The sequence below is a fragment of the Gallus gallus genome, chromosome Z, assembly GCF_016699485.2.
Source record: "Gallus gallus isolate bGalGal1 chromosome Z, bGalGal1.mat.broiler.GRCg7b, whole genome shotgun sequence".
Classification (NCBI taxonomy): Eukaryota; Metazoa; Chordata; class Aves; order Galliformes; family Phasianidae; genus Gallus; species Gallus gallus.
Genome location: NC_052572.1, coordinates 25,506,153 through 25,523,442, shown reverse-complemented (window position 1 = coordinate 25,523,442; position 17,290 = coordinate 25,506,153). Strand labels below are relative to the sequence as shown.

Below are 17,290 nucleotides of genomic sequence, written 5' to 3'. Positions count from 1 at the left end.
AGTGTTTAAAAGGTACTGATATTGATAAGCACCAAAGTTTGGCGCAGCTAGACATATACTCTTCTCTTTCATCTTTAAATGATAAATGTTTTGCTTTGCAGGGATAAAACCAAGGAAGAGGAAGCCTTTTGGTTTATCAGGAATAATGAAAAAAGAAAAAGATACTGAATCTGTGTAAGTGTATTTCCAGCTTGAAGTTCTATCTTGTATGAAAATTTGTGCAAGCATGGACCTGAGCAGATGTTTAATGAAAATTGGCATTATAACATGTTTATAAGAGCACTGACAATATGAAAATGTCATAGCTATTTATGATTTTTGTAGCTATTTGAGCTTCTCAGGAAATAATTTTTTTAAGATAGTGCTGAAAAAATTAATTACCTAAGATCTGATTTTTTACACATATGAAGTGTCTTATAGTTATTTTTCTTTTCGTGTTTAATTTTAACAGTTTATACTTCTAAACCATATCTTTTCTTCTTGCTGTGAAGATGTAGTTAAGGCTCCAGGCTGTCACATGTTTTAAGTCATTCCTCTATATTTCTGTTGTGTGATTTAGTCCTTCTTCTGCGCTCTCTTTGGTATTCACTTATGCTGAAGTAAATGCTGAAATAAATGTATGCAGTATGATTTTGGTCAGCAAAAATTTAAGAATACAGTTACACAGTATGAGTTTTTTGATGATGATTTAGTTTAGAATACTTAAATTAGAATGTTGTAAATATTTGATGATATTAGTGTTTTAAATAGTTTTTGTACGTGTTTTAGAAATTATAATCTCTGTAAAAAGTGATTTACTACACATTTTTGGGATGCTAGACTTGTAACTTTGAGCAGCAGTGTGCTCATTCATTTGCCTATTGTTCCTTGCATTTACTTAATTACAAAGTTGTGATTCTGCATATTGAGTTTTGAATCCTTTTCCAATAACAACAACAAAATTGCCACTAAATGAGTTATTACACAAGCCAATCTCTTGTCATGTATGTCATTAACTTGCTTGCAAACCAAGCATCTCCTTCCATTCATTCTTTATCAGATAATGAGATAAATTTAAACTGCCTCCAGGAAAATTTGAGGCTCAATGTTACTTTTCTGGAGTCAGTAAAGGCCAAGAAGCTCCAGATTCATTCATCTCAGATGTATCCTTCACCCATAACAGCAGGAAATTTTCTTGGTTCAGAATGCTTTTATAAAAGCTACCTTTACCGTAATACATTATACTTAACATTGAAAAATTGTACATCTGTCTCTCTCTGGGAGAACTTCTGTTGTTCATTACATAGTGATATCGGCAGACAACTAAAATCAGTGCAACCACTCTGAAACGGGGAAATAAGTTGCCTTACTTGCAACAATTTGAAGTTAAACTTGATTTGTATTATACTTTCTGTTTCTATTTTTACTCACAATGCAAAAATGAACAGATGCTGAGGTTAGTAAGAAAGAAGTATAACTGCATGATACTGACCTACTGTATAACACATGGCATAGATTTTTACAAAGATCCTTGCATTAATCCCTAATTTATCACATTACATATTTAGAACATTGTGCATTTTCATATTCGGTTTCTAAGTTAAAGAGGATCCATTAAGTTCTTAAGTAAAATATTCTAATAGTCATTTATCATCTCTTTATTGCTTGTCTAAATTTTGCTTGATTTCATCTTCAGCTGATGATCTGCTTACAGTCCCTGCATGATAGAACTCTGTATAAGAAAGTTTTCTGCTCACAGAGGTCCTTTCCTAATCTCATATTAAGTTGGGCTGGCAGCTTGTCTAGCTTGTGTAGAGCTCACTTTCCAAACGTAGAATAAGTAACTCAAGGTTTCTAGGCTTTTCAGTTTATCAGTAATGTGAAGAGTTTATCAGTCTCTGAATTGTTGACACCTAAACTGGGCATTGTACCTAGTGGTATTTTTGCACAGATAAATGTCATACACAGTATGCTGTATTCCATTTTTTCTGTACAGGATCAATCAAGTATTGCACTGCTATTCATTATTTGTTTGAGTTAGTTATTAGCTAGAATCCTTAGATTTCCCCACAGAGTCCTCATTTTCTGAAATATATAACCTTGTCATAAAAGCATGACCTGGTCCTTTAATCTTGAAAGGTCATGCATCTAGCAATGTAGAAGTACATCTATCTAAAACCTGATGTCTTTGTTTTCCACCTCACCAGCACTTAGAATCTTTTGGGTACTTTGTCTCTTCAGGCTGCAAAATAGCTTTTAACATAGCATTTTCTGTTGCTCTGAATTCAGCTTAACCAGTAGGGGGAGATAAGACATAGGACGATTAGACTCACACGTTTTCATTTGTGTGCAGCCGTTCAGAAGAGACAGAATCCTTCATCTCACTGTCAGTACCATAGCAGGCTGGACTGAATGCTATATTTTACCTTCCATCTTAGCGGGTTATCATACCTGTTTTGAAAGATGCTGTAGCTTTTACATTTAATCCATTTAACCTTTCAAGGAATCATAGAATTGTAGAATCACAGAATCACCAAGATTGGAGCAGACTTCCGAGACACCATCTAGTCCAACAGTCCACTTACCACTAATATTGAAGTAATGAAAGCTAGGCTTTTTCTTCAGTAGCAATGAATCACCTACCAAATAATAAGATTTGCTACATTAATCAGCTGTGCAACATTTAAAATTTCAACCTCGGTTATCCATCTTGGATTTTATGAGCTAAATCTTAATCTAAAACTTAAGATGCTAAGTTAAGTAAAGCTTACGGTGTAATATACATACAATAAATATAGTGTAAGATACATCATTTTCAAATCTGGAACTTATGTGCCTGAATCTGTAGTTAACATGATTTTTGGCATTAATGTGGCATGAATTTGGGTAAGCTTTATGTGCATGTTTCTTGCTGGAGAGCATCTAAAGCAATAGCAACAACAAAAATAACTCTTCTTGCATCTTTGTTCCTCTAGTTATGCTCTGTGGCATGTCTGGTTGTTCTGCTAGTTTTGTTTTCTCTGTTTTCCTTAAGTAGATTTTATTTTTTAATTTGACTGCATCAAAATGTTGTTTTTAAATTGCACTTGCATTTACAGTGTTATTTGCCAAGGTGCAGATTGGAGAGGGCATGTATACTCCTGAAGTATTACCACATACTTTAAATGTAATTCCTTCTCTTTCTGTGTATATTGGTTACTGCTTTAATCCAAGTTTGTGAGGGAATATAACATATATAAGTAATGCTTTTGTAATCACTACCTTCCTGTCAAACACTTTTCCAAAGTGTTTTTTTAAGATACTTTTATTTTTTCCAGCATTTTCTGGTGCTTGGCTGTAACTGTACTTAACAAACATGAACTAGGAATGAAATTTGCAGGGAGAAAAGATCTGAATTCCTTCAGGAATAGTGTTAATTGCTTTAAGAGCTGGTTATTGTACAAAATGTTTCATTAGGATTGGTAACTTTTACTTACTGTGCACACAGTGTGCAGAGACCTGGCTCTTTAAGTGTATTCATCCAAAATAGAATGTGAAACTCCTGCCTTCCATTGGTTCTTTTTGTCTTCACTATGGTGTGAGTTTGGTTTTTCAGTATTTATTGTGAATTTTTCTTCTGTGGAGTTTCCAGCAAAAATTTTTAGAGGCTTATTTTTATTTTTATTTTTTGTTATTTGTTCTTTTTTTAAAGTCTCATCCAGTCATGCGTAGGTAACATAGTGAAAATTTTAACAGACTTTGTGAGGCAAATGAGTCAAACTCAGTGTTCCAAATTAATTGAAAGTATTAAAGGAAGGAAGTACTGGGACAGTGTGAATAAAACCATTTGTGTGTTTTGTAATTGTACCTTCTCTTTGTTTTTTTTAACAGGGAGTGTCCAGATGCAGACTCAGTTGTAAGTAGACTTATTTCTAACACAAATGTGTATGCTAACATTATCGGGGACTGCAATGTGATGGAATATGATTTACGTATAGGCCCTACTAAGTATTACTTAGGTGATAAATGATTTAGTATTTCACTAACATTACTGAAGTGTTACTTCCACTCAGTTCACAGTACATAAAGACATAAAGACATCTTCATCTTTAATATGTTTATATTTCCAGCCATTTCAGATTTTAAACAGGATGTTTTTACAGCAATGATTTGCTACTTTATTTTGCAAGTTAGTAGTTTGAACTGCTTGACTAATAGATTATAAGTGAGTCAAAGGTTCGGTATGTTTTCATGAGGATCCAATTTTGCGTCATCATATTTCTCTGCATTATTACTATCTCCCTGAACAACCCTTCTGAAATTAATGGAGTTCTGCTTGACTGCTTGCAATAGATTATGGCAGTATACTTTTTAAAATATTGCTTTAAGCATAGTATTTCTAGATGCATTTTTTTTCATGGTCTGTTCTTCATTGCTCTCAGTTTCATTGCTCTTAGTGCCACAAGTTACTTTTTTAAAAAAATAAAAATAAGGGGTAATTGCAAATGTTAACACTTTTTATTTACTTAATTAAGCCTTTTGTTTTTATGGAAACACATAGGTTGTCTTGAATTATATGTAATGGAGGTCAGAGCTTCCTGTAGCTATGGTGGGGAGTAATTTACAGAATGGTTTAAGTGACTTCCTAGAGACTTACATGTTTTTTGGCTCACTTACATGCCTACTATATTAAGCAATTTAACTCTTCAAATCCACCTGTTGTAGAAATTTATTCTTGCATATAGTGTCTGTAGGTTTTAGTACCTAGTAAAAAACATTTTTTTGAGTATATTTCTTTAAAATCCAATGTGACCTTTTTTCTAAATAAGGAAAGGTTAATTTTGCTATGTAATATAACTGTCTGTCTATGAAGAGCCTTGTAAGCATCATATGAGACAGCTGTTTCATCATATACAAAGTCGTCTTGTTTTAAAGCAATTTTTTTTTCCTTGGGTATGTTTAAAGCTAAGTAAATTTAGAATTATCCCTATAATTATCAGGCTTTTCAAGGAAATAATGTCTTTTGACAGTTCAGGTTGAGTCAGTGGAGTGAAACACAACTGGGTTTGACTTGCAGTGTTTATTTTCTTTCTTGCTTATTTTGGTCTCTACATTTTTAGAAAATAATTAATTCAACTGTAAATGAATCTGACGTTCTTTCTGACTGCATGAGGAAGACTATTTCAATCATTTAAGTAAATTGTTCTGTCTAAATACAATTATTTTTAAAAATTAACTTCCATAGCATTTAACAAGACTAACAGTTTCATAGCCTTCTCTTCTTTTTAATGCACTTTGTTTTTTTTCATGCATTTAGAGTTTAAAATTTGATCTGTCATTTCTTCTTGCTTTCTACAAGCAACGGTATTATTCTAAGTGGTAGAATGTTTTAATAGCAAAATCCATTACTGTTATGAAAAATTATGCAATGTACTATAGATGAGATTCATCTCACTCCTTGTAATCAAGTTGTCCCCAGGGTGGTTTAATGCTTAGGACTGGCATCCTCCTTCAGAAGGTCACAATTCACTCATTTTTCTCTTTTTCTTGTCTTTTACCTTAAGTTCAGGTTATCTTAAGTTAAGCTTATCTATACACTTATCTAAGCGTATCCTTTCTGTTTCATTTTTCAAACTTAAATCAGTTACTACTATCCATATTGTTATCTCTATGTGGATTTTTTTTGTGCATATCTTTGCAATGAATTATGAATTTCAAGAAATTGAACTTGAAATAGTATTATTGAAGAAAGAAAATAAGCCGTTATTTTTTATTTGATTGCTAGAAAATACATGGATGAGTTCTCAGAAAATTCAACTTAACTTAAAGTGCCCTTTAATTATGATTAAGATTGTGACTTTCATCTTTGGTGACTCAAGAAAATCTCAACGTCTGGATTTTATATTAACATTATCTTTTCTAAAAGGTGGCTTTTGTTAATTTGTCAAGAATTCTAATTGTTTTTCTCTTTAGAGGAAGGGTTGTAGGAGGTAACCACACTGCAGTTAGTTATGGTTATACACGCTGCACTACATATATTGTATTTTTAGAAATTAAAGATCAAGTAAGAATTGACTTAAATACTTGATCTACCAGTTCTGTGTGATACTGTGGGTCTTTGAACATATGTTAAGTAGATAGTTCTATCTGGTTCTACTCACTAGTCCAAAATGAATAATGCAGATTAAAAACTGCTACATTGTTATGTATCAGTCTATACATGTAACTTCCATTAAGATTAGGCTTGATAATTAAGAAAGTAGAAAGCTAACAGTGTGTATACAGGAAAGAGATAACAGCTGAAGTTTGGCTGTGTATATGTGTTCATTACCTAGTAAGTTATTATGTGGGCCGAACTAATTGTCTTGTTTCCCATAAGTCTGACACGTTCCTAGGTCTACAGGAAGTTAAAAGGTCTAGCAGAATTTTTCTTTTGGTAAAGCATTTTCACTCAGATTGGTAAAGATTTCACTCAGCCCAGTAACGTCTGAGTTTTGATTGCAGACCTTCCCCTGTTTGGAATACTGGCAGATCTCTCTCTTCTACTTCACTGCCTTTTTTCATGAAAACTGTAGTAATGCAATTATCTTTGAGTCCTCTGTTCTGTCAAATCCATTTGAAATTGTCCAGTAAGTTCAAAAGTAATTAAGAAGGGAGTCACAAATGCACAGAATGTAATGCTGGACTTTTTTATTATATAGGAAACCACAATGAAAACAAATATGCTGAGACATCCAAAAAAATTTCATTAACCTCATGTCTATAATTTAATTCAGATTATGTAGATTTATAGACTTTTTATTGCTAAGAAATGGCTGGATTTGGAAGTATCATACTCTTAATTAGTGGAGAATAAGTATAGCCTTAATTATATTTAAATTTTTATATTCAGTCTTTTTCTTTGCTTACATTTTGTAATGTTTTGTTCTGACCTATTTAGAATAGCTGCTGCTGTTACAGGATATGAGCCTTTCTAACCACAGTGCAGGTGGAACACTCCAAATACCTTGTTTTTCTTTTTGCATCTCTGTCAGTGAGACTGCTTAATTTCTTCTTCCACGTTGTTGTGGGTTTTTGTGTATGTATGTGTTACTAGGTTTCGTAAAGAGAAGAGGCTGAGAATGTAATTAAAACCTACGTAATTCAGGGTTTACCTGGGTCATATTTGCATCTCAAATGTATTAAAAGTGGAGAGGATCCTTTTCCTGCTCTTTCAGGCTACAAGCTTCAACTGCTTACTTTGAGTTTTCTCTGCCTAAATGTACAGGAAGAAGTCAGTCTTCTTCAGTACAATGACAGAGAATTCATATGGCAAAAAAAGAAGTAGTAAACTGTTCAGCTCAGTGGTAATTTGATGCATACTTTGAGGAAGATGAGATAAGAAGCTCTCATAACCAGTGTAGATTGCCGAGAAGAAAGGCAGAAATCTTCAGTTAAGGTTCTTTGTTTTTTGGCTCAGTGACTGACCTACGAGCAGTGCTGCTGTTGCTGATGAAGGGAAAAAAGAAGTAGCTAGACTGCAGAATGCTTCAAATGTTCTTCTCTTTTACTTCCAATCTACCTTGGAGGAATCAACAACATGGTAGCAGTTTGGTTTCTCCCATTGTTTTTAGAATATAGGTGGGACATAACATTTAATTAATTGACCAAAACTCTGAAAATGAGTTTTGGCAATAGAATTCTAAGTCCTCATACTTCTTGTATATGCAGTTTTATTTTGTTATTTATTATGTCCTTTTGTTATATTTCTTCAAAAAGAAATTCAGCCCAGAAAGTTTGTGAAACTTACTAAGGCCAAGGAAAAGTTACGAACGTAGTAGTTTTTATACATGTGTATATATATATGTATACATGTATATGTATACTTACGTATGTATATGTATGCACCTATGTATGTATACACTTGAAACTATATATTACCTGAAACAGTAATGTGTTGTATCACATCTGCAAAGATCCAGAATTCAAATCATATCCATACTGAGCTTTTTTTGTTTTTTCTTCCCCCCTGGAAATTATAAATAGAGTTATTATGGAGGGGCTAAACCTCAATTCCTAATCATACTAACAGCTACTTATTATGGAAAACCAAAGTTTGCAGAGAAGATCTTCCTCTGTGATGAAATTCAGAAGTGGATGTTGTGGATTTTTTCCTCATTTCTGCATGGTGGAAAGATCAGGACTTGACTGTAGCGTGCGTGGTACTTAAAAGACACACCTGACATGCAGTTGTGTCTTTGTGGGAGTTTGGAGGAGGCCTAGCAAAGTAAATGCAAATATGTTCCTTAACATGAAATTTGTGAATATATAATTTACTGAAAGAGCTGTGTCTTCTGCTGCTTATCACATTAAGAAATGTGATATTAGTAAATAATAGTCTCACGTTTTAGAAAGTAAGGAAGGCAGTTCTCCATGAAAACAGTATTTTGAAATTAATTAATTTGTAAGATTTTTAGGTCACATGCTACTCATATATGACACAGTTGGTATCCACCCTTTTTTTACTAGTTTACACAAAAACACAATTTTAGTACTGTGTTAAAGAAAGCAGAAAATGTTTTAAGAATGATCAGAAATTTTTACAAGATCAATCTGAATCACTGAGAAACCTGGAAATATAAAGCTAATGATTTCTGATTCTGCTTAGACTATATAAAGTCTGTAACTTTAAATTATATATTTAAATTTCAAAATAGGAAGAAAGACTTACAAGTCAAATTCTGTTATGGGCATATTAACTGACTTTTTGCCTAAAGTTATGCATAAAAGCTATGTGCTGAAGTGACATTGATGATAAATAGTTGTTACAAATATTTTTGCTAGATCAGAAGTAGTTAAGGCAAAAATACTAAGAGATCAAATACTAAATACTCTTAAGAACATGAAGATTTTAGCACCTTTGACAGATGCAATTTATTTTAGAGAATGGATTAAAATAATGCAATGAGAACATGTTCTGCAAACTGAGTTTTTTTTCCCAATTTTAAATCAAAGCAGGCATATTTGCCAGCTCTGTTATTTGTGTTGTATGTCCCCAGTAATAATATCTTTTACATATATATCCAGGCTGGAAGAAAAAACTAAATGTTGTACGTTTAAAGACTTTGGTAGTTTTTCAATTCATCTTAACCATGAATGATCCTTATCTATTGAAAATTGACTATTATGACAACTACGGTCACTTCAGAATTCAGAAGTTGCAGTAAGAACATACAAGAACCCTCTAGCTATATGTTTTTGTTCTGTTTACTTGGATGTCAGGTTTCATTAGTGTATTTTGGCATATAAACAAGGTCAGCCTGAGGTCAAGCGTAGCTAAGAACCCTGATTTGAGCAAGTAGAGCTAAGGTACTGGACCGTGTGATCCTACTCTTATTACATTTTTTTTCTCTGGTTCTTTTTTTCTTCTTCTTTTTTTTTTTTTTTTTTTTTTAACATCAAATAGTGGTGAAGGCCATGTCTTAAAAGTTTGAATAAATTGCATCTAAATGGTCTGTATTTAATGGTATGAGTTTATACATTTTTACTGTCTTTAGTTTGATGTGCTTTCTAATTAGGTATGGTGTCACTATCCTGAACAGCATCGTGTTTCTTAATCCTCTTGGCAAAAAGTTTGATCTTTATTTAAATTCATTCCATTTAATTCACAATTGCTAAGTTTAGAAGGATATGCAGAGGAGAATCTCCAAGTAAAATATAAGACACCCCATTTGTGATTTCTAAAGAAGGACAGCAATTTTATCCTTATCTAAATCTATTCAAGCTGAATATGTCTTTAAACCTGAGTTCAAATTTTAGATTCACTGGCTATTTGCTAGCTCACTTGCTTCTAGTGTAAGTTATCTTCTTATATCTCATGACTTATATCAGAAAGATGTATTTTGGCCATAATGTGTGTTTTGCTTTCATTCAGACTGCCTCCCACTACCTGTTTTCAAATACAATGCAGATAAACCAATGGTACATTAGAATAAATATCTTTTTTTTTTTAATATGAATCTTGATGTTTATTAAAAAATTGACACTGGTAAAATCAGTACATGCTGAAGATGTCTGGGTTCTGTTTTTTTATATGATAATCTTAGCTATGGTGTCTCAGTCCACGAAGTCACTCATGGTCTTTTTATTTATTCTTCTGTTTTAAATGGGGTAATTAGCCACATACGAAAGTATATCAATCTATATGCAACGTACACAAGCGTGGCTTTTTTTTCCCCATATTATTAAAATTGAGATTATCATATTAGAAACTTGTTTATCTCTGTTCCAAAGTGCTTTTATGAAACGAAGTCCTTAGCCAGGCATTCTAAATGATTTTTAGTGTAATTTTCTCAATTTATATTTAATTACCTGCAAAACCTGAAAAACTGAAGTTCCAGGTTGTTCAGTAGCTTTTAAAATCCAGGACGGTGCTGGAGATGTATTTTAAGTTTCATCCATGGTTTTTACTTAATGTAAATAGCTTTTGCTGAAGCACCAGTACAGTCTTGCTGACTTTTCAAGGGGGATAAAATTTGCAAGCCATGTAACCTGGAATGCTTTTACTTGCATGCTGAAGCTTTGACTAGTGCTTAGTAAATATTATGCTCCTGCATCATCAGAGCCCTCAGTGGTTTAACTGAAGGAATTAGAAGTAGAAACTGGGCAATTGTTTGGGGCAAAAAGAATTGTAGGCTTATTTACCTAACATACTTCTGTTGTTTTCTGACCCTTTTGGTAGCATACCAGTAAGAGCAGGTGATTAAAACTCAGAGGAAATAGATTTTCATAGGAAATGCGGAGCTTGTTTTGTTGCATTTTCTACTTTCGATATATAGAGAATAACTTGAGATAACTGCAATAATTTATGTTAAACAGTTATTACTTTAATTAGCCATCTTAATCAAATTTCAATTTGGCAATTATGTAAGATCCAGTTAAACTTAAGAATATTTTTTTTAGTTATTTGTCAATACCATTTTTTTCTTGTTGTTTTTAGAACATTCCTGACGTAGATGATGAAGGATACAGCATTAAACCAGAAGCAACACAGGATATCCTTTTCACTATTACTGTGCTAATTTATTTGATCTTGTAATAATGTTTTGAAGGGGGAGAATACTGCTTAAACAGTTAAGCAGAGGAAGATGTCATTGTACTTGTGTTTCAAATTTGCATTCTTCTGTTCACGGTTTCTGCAAACTATGTAGAATTTTGTCTAGCCTCGATTCCGTGTGTGTGTGTGTGTAAATGTTAAAATTTAAATCTGATGTATTAGGAATGGTAAAAGGATGTTCTTTGTCTAAAGACAACAAAGATGTGAACAAAAACTTTAAGGTAGCCATGCAGATCTTTCTCCGTGAAAAGCTTTCAGAGAGTTCATGAAGTAGAACTATCTTAAGCATGATAAGCAGTTACCAGTTCTATACCTACACACTCTCCACAGTCTTATAACATCATTAGAAAGATTAGGAGTGCCAGCAGTCCAGAAATAGAACTTCTGTTTGTTAGTGAAGTCATTCCACCACACGCAGTTTTTATTGTATGTTAATAATTGTTGTGGTAAGTAGATACGGTTTTTGCCATGAGTCATTTTTTCATGGATGCTCTTTTTCTGCTCTTTCTCTGAAGAAAAGGATTTTTTCCTCCGTCTCCCATCAGAAACAGGCTGTGCTCAGGACCTGAGATCTGGTTTAAGATAGGTCTAAGCAAGCCCTTAGCAAAATCACTAATTTTTGGGTGTATATTCTGCTTTTCTTGGAAGAGACTAGAAATGAAAGGTAAATTTGCACTTGCATTTTCCTTAAATAGTAAAAAAATGTTTTGAGTTGAAAGCACCTTGAGTCAATCCTTCAGAGCTTCTCTGCTCTGATCAACTTTGCTGAATATTCTTCTGTTGCCCCCAGGAAAGTTTGCTTGCTGGTAAAAACAGTCATGTTATTTCTCATTTACAAAACCAATATAAAAATGAAAGACTATTATCCAGTTCTGGGGGAAACATCTTTACTTTATGTTTTGTATATAGTTACGAAACGGAGACAGGAGTGAATGACGTTCATTCTTAGTAAATGATTCACCCAGACATTCTTTCCTCCATTATCCTTTCTGTCATGAGGAAATGGAAAAGTCAGTACATCTAGAGACAAAACTCAGTGATCTGCAGTCCTTGTCAGCTAAGTTATACCACAGCTTCAGAAAATCTTGGCCAGATTCAGGAAGTCATCAGTTTTCTTCTTTTCCTTCCAATAGCATCCAAGTATAGTTATTTATTCTGCATATGGGAACTCTTAAGATGATTTGTTGGCAGTCAGGCTTTGTAAGGCCAGTCTTAAGTGTTGAAAAAACTTTCAATGAAGTGACCTTTCATTTCATGGCATTCACATCTAAACTGATCTTTGCCAGTAACTATTTAATAGACTTCAGTGGTCAACCTGTGCCACTTTACAAGAACTGTGTACAACAGCCTGATAGGTAGGAAATGAATCTTGAAACTCAGAACCTTTCAAAACAAAGCAATTTTCTGAAGTAAAAAATGACTTGTCTTTAAAATTGTGTTTTCCAGATGTGGTCAATTTTTGAGGATGGATAGAGTAAGATGGAGATATCTGAATATTACTTCACCAGATCTCAGGGAATCTTTCAGTTGAATTGGGTTTGGAATGCCTTTAGGATTAGGGTTTTGACATTTGTCAGGGAATGCTTTGAAGAGCTTTCATTTAAATGGCTGACTTTTTTCAAAGTGAAAATAACAGAAGCAATACATAGATTGTGTGTTCTACACCCAGACAGCAATAAACTTTTTGTGTTAGAGTACAGGAAAATTTTCAGTTTGTTTCTTGAAAAAACAAATGCATTTTTAAGAAATAGAATAGACCTTTTAGAGCTTTTGCCCAGTGGAGTTTATATGCATATGAAGAACCATATAAGGAACCGCTGCTACATATATTTTGCTTGTTTTGAAGGCTGAGTTGTCATTGTGATTCCTTTGTAGGCTGATGGTAGTGTTTCATTTACTGGACAGCCTTCTGTGTAACTGGCATCCTTTGCTGTGAAACTGTCAGTGCCACCCTGCAGAAATGGCAAGCTGTGATGGCTGCTGCTCCTGCTTCCTCTGCAGTTATGCCTGGCAGAGGTACCATGGACACTCCACTGTCATTTCCACCTTAACTGAGAAAAACATATCAAAGAGAACCATTTCTATTCATCCAGTGATTCTGACTCTGAAGATGATGAACCCAGGAGGTTCCATATAGAAATAAAACCTGTACAGCCAAATAATAGCTCTCAATACACTATGCCTTCATTGGATGAATTAAAAGTTTCTATAGGGAACATTGCTCTTTCTCCAGCAACATCTGTAAGTAATTTTGTTCTTCGTATTTTTAATGAGTAGAAAAGATAAGTCATAAGGAATCTTTACTGAAAATATTCAATTTACTTCCCAGAATTTATTCTATATTCAAGTTCTTTTCATTGCAGAGTAAGTTTCCCTTAATGCACTTTATTGCAATATAAAGTAATTCTCCCTTAGATTTTAACTTGCCTATAAGTCTTAGGAGTGCTCAGACTTTTCAAACTGGTTATATAATGTGGATATATGCAATTTGTAAGGTGCAGCTTTACTGTGTTCATTCTGCCTAATCACAGAATGATGCTTCATATCAAGCCGTGGTACTGCATATAGTTTTGAATTAATCTAGCACAAAATTTAGATCAGAATTATGACAGCTCTGATTACAAGGAAGATAGTATACATACCATTAAAATACTAATGGTGCTTTTTCTGTTTTTCCCCGTGTTTTGAAAGCAGAGACACAGTCCTGTAAGTACAAAATGGCTTTTTATTCATCCTTTTAATTTAATATCAAATGAGTGCACTATGTGTGAGAGTTATTGAGAAAAGCTTAGGAATGTTTTATCTGTCAGATGTACAGTGTGATATGAAAACTGTTAAGTCTTACTGACCTAGCCTGCAGAGTGGTTTAGTAATACTGCTGACTTTATCAGCTCAGCAGTCTTCTTTCCTGCCTTTTCTTGTCCCATGCGTTGGGCGTGCATTGGTTCTGTCACAGCTCATGTTCTGGTTTTCTATAAGCTCCAGAATGTTTTACCTGGTGTTGAAAGCAAAATACCTCATAGAAAGTTGAGTGGAAATATGAGCCCTGAGACTATTAAGCATTCTATTTGGAAATTGGTTTAAAAAATATATTTTTTTTCTTCTGTTTCAGGCACAAATTAATCGAAATTCATCCAGTAAGTGTGACTGTTTAAATTCTAATCTCTTTATGTTAGTTTTTTGACGTAGCATGAAAATGGACTTTTTTATTATTTAAGAAATGAACTTACTCAGTATTTTAAGTAGAAAAATATTTATCTTGTCAATCCTGGATACCTTTTTGATATTTTCATTCAAACAAACTACTCACAGTCAATTCAAAGGACAAAATTAGCTTATCTGGTCAAAATTTCAAAGCAGCTAGGAATCTCCAAAGATCTCTTCATTTTCTATATACTTATGTATTCCCTGTGCTGGGAATCAGATGAGACTGTCTGTGACTGTGATGGAGAACAAGTCCAAGAGTAAATGGAGATTATTCTTGTGTAAGCTCTTGGAGCCCTTCCACCATCTTGAGTATGATCCACAAAGTTGCAAAGTTTTAAAACCAAAAATACAAAACATGACCATGAAGACAGAGTGTGTGAGTCTCAATCCTCTAGGTTGTTTGAGTTTTTTTTCAGTGAGAAAACAAGCTAGAATTGCTGAAGAATAAGATTGATGTAAGCAGGTTAATTTGAGGAAGAAATTTCAAGTGATCAATACTTCCTTCCAAAATGCATTGCTCTGTATAGTCTCCTTCCTTCAGAAGGTATTTTGGGAGCATCTGAATTTCCACTATCTGAAATAATACATTTTCCCCTTTCTGTTTTAATAATTCATAATTAGGTTTGAACAGCAATCATAAAGATTTACTGTCTTTTTATAATGAAGTGGAAATGTTTATATTTTAGCATACCATAGCTTTGATCACACTACTCTGTCTTTTGCTTAGGTGAGGAGTTAACAAAATCAAAGCTTTCGGCTCCAACAAATGAGTAAGTTCAACTTTTAAAATTATGTCAAATTAAGTTTGGGGGGGGGTAGAGGGGGGGAGGAGATTTGCTTTTATTTTGCTCCAACACTCAGAAGGTCATTAGAATTTTCAGATGACTGCTATTTTAAGCATCTCTTGCATTATAAGAATTAAAGAGTAATAACATAACACTGAAGATTTCTGTTTACATGCTTTTCCCTTTCTAATGCATTTTCTTCTTTGTGATGTCTCAGTTGGTATTTAAAATTACATGATCAAAAATTGTTGCTTTTTTTGCTTAGTTTCCATGTGTTCCACTGCAAAGTGTTTAAGATCACAACCCCAGAATTTGGACAGTTTATACATATATGTATATGTGCTGAAACAAATCAGTTTGTAGGTGTATGTCTTGCTGAAAGTGGGAGTACTTACTAGCATAATGACATATGTCCAGACACAGAGTTGCACCAAAGTAAGAAAGGTGTCAGTGCAGATAGTTTGATTATGTATAAACTAGTTCTACAATTTGTAAGAGCATTTACTTTTAGATGCAAATACTAACGAGCGCCAAAGATGAACTATCAATGCTGTAGTTTGATTGTTATGAGTATGTGTGCCTTTCATTTGTATTCCAATTGTAACTCTTACTATAGAAAGGGGAACAGTGACCTTCTGGCATGGGATCCACTGTTTAGCAGTTCCCTTGAATCTTCATCTTCAGCCTCCTTGGCATCCTCATCCTCCTCAGGTAAGATATTTGATAGCAGGGAAGTGTTTTCTGCAGATTCTTCGGGGTGATCTGTGGTTACTTTTTTGATAATTGCATGTGTTTAAATCATTAAAATGAAAGAATTTTTAAAGTGGTATCCCATGTTTTGAATAATACTGAAGGTATGATATATCTGGCTTTCAAGCTTGGGAGCAAACGGGGAGTGGGAACACAAGAAACCTTTGGAAAATTCTGTCTTGCTTTTGTTTTTTTCTCTCCTTCTCTTCCTTTCCAAAATTGATCATCTGTGCTGAAGGAATAATGTAGTCAACTGTTTTTGCTGATAGGGCTGAAAAATTAAATGGAGGATGTTGCAGCAACTATGAGCCAAGTTGAGCATCCGTTCTGAACAAGAATGGATTTTTTCTTTTCAGAGGAGGCTGCTGAACTGTCTAGTACAAAGCCTCCATGACACTTTGCAGTGAAGAGTCTGTTTTCTGTATGAATTCATACATACTTTGGATGTTGTGTTGAGAGACATGGTTTAGCGAGAACCATTGGTGAAGGGCGAATGGTTGGACTGGATGATCCTGTGGGTCTTTTCCAACCTTAGTGATTCTATGATTCATGATTCTCTTATGAGATGTGTGGGTGGAATTGTGGAGCAATGGGAGAAAAGTGGCAGGACTGAGGCTGGCATGAGAGGAAAGTTTGTCTCACTACCTGAGAGGAAGTGAATTGTATGTATGTGAATGAATTATGCTGAAAAGAAGTTGTGTTTTCTCAAAATAATCTGTTTTTCTAGCTATATTATTGCCTTGGTCATAGATCATAGCCCTGTAACTGCACACAAATCTCTAACTTGTGTTTATTCCCCATACTTTGTGCTTTGGTATACAGGCACTTCATAGAAATGCCCCAGCTTGAAGAGTTGGTAGAAAGGGTTTGGGGAATCTCTCCATGTTAGTGCCTTGTAGACGTTTCCTTGATTACATGCAAGCACTGAAGATGACCCCACTTAAGCCCTGTATTGTTGATTTTGTGATTTCTTCCTCTGCTATTTGCTCCACAACTATCACGAGCTCCCTTGTAGGACCACTGGTTACTCTTTCCTTACCCCATTGTCCTTATGAGGTCAGCTATGCTAATGGTAAAAACATCTTTGCTTTATGTAATGAGGTGTAGCCAATCTTTCCCAAGCAGATGCTGATCTATGTACAGTATTTCACAGAACCCCAAACCCTGTCAACCACCACCAGTTTTGCAGTCATTTCCTGGCCTTTTTTATTAGTGCCCTTCTAATGCTCTTTCCCCTCAGCGGCAATACAGAGTAGAAGACAACCTAAGCCCCATGCTATCGACTACAACTCCCAGCAAGAACTCTGTAGTTAGTGGTATGATACTATGAACTAGAAGTATCATGTATGATTCACATGCAAGAACGGAGGGGTTAGTAGTCACAGGGTTCAGCAGTCAGCTTCAGCAGTCCCTTCATGATATCCTAGATTCAGGCTCCCAGCAGGAAGCAAACCTCTCTAGTTGATAGCTTGAGTTGATAGATGCGTGCCTTTGT

General features: G+C 34.3%; 1 protein-coding gene across 5 annotated transcripts in view; it reads left to right on the top strand.

Moving 5' to 3' along the window:
- FCHO2 (FCH domain only 2) overlaps positions 1-17,290 on the top strand; it is a 95,090-nt gene that overhangs the window by 51,797 nt on the left and 26,003 nt on the right. For 3 of the 5 annotated variants that reach the window (XM_015277664.4, XM_015277661.4, XM_040655694.2), the window contains exons 10-17: positions 102-174; positions 3,850-3,874; positions 10,937-10,991; positions 13,116-13,294; positions 13,745-13,759; positions 14,166-14,190; positions 14,988-15,030; positions 15,662-15,756. In XM_015277664.4, coding sequence (XP_015133150.1) covers positions 102-174; positions 3,850-3,874; positions 10,937-10,991; positions 13,116-13,294; positions 13,745-13,759; positions 14,166-14,190; positions 14,988-15,030; positions 15,662-15,756 — 510 coding nt within the window. The remainder of the gene's footprint in view (positions 1-101; positions 175-3,849; positions 3,875-10,936; positions 10,992-13,115; positions 13,295-13,744; positions 13,760-14,165; positions 14,191-14,987; positions 15,031-15,661; positions 15,757-17,290) is intronic. The other 2 variants (XM_001232743.7, XM_040655693.2) reach the window with 1 other exon arrangement.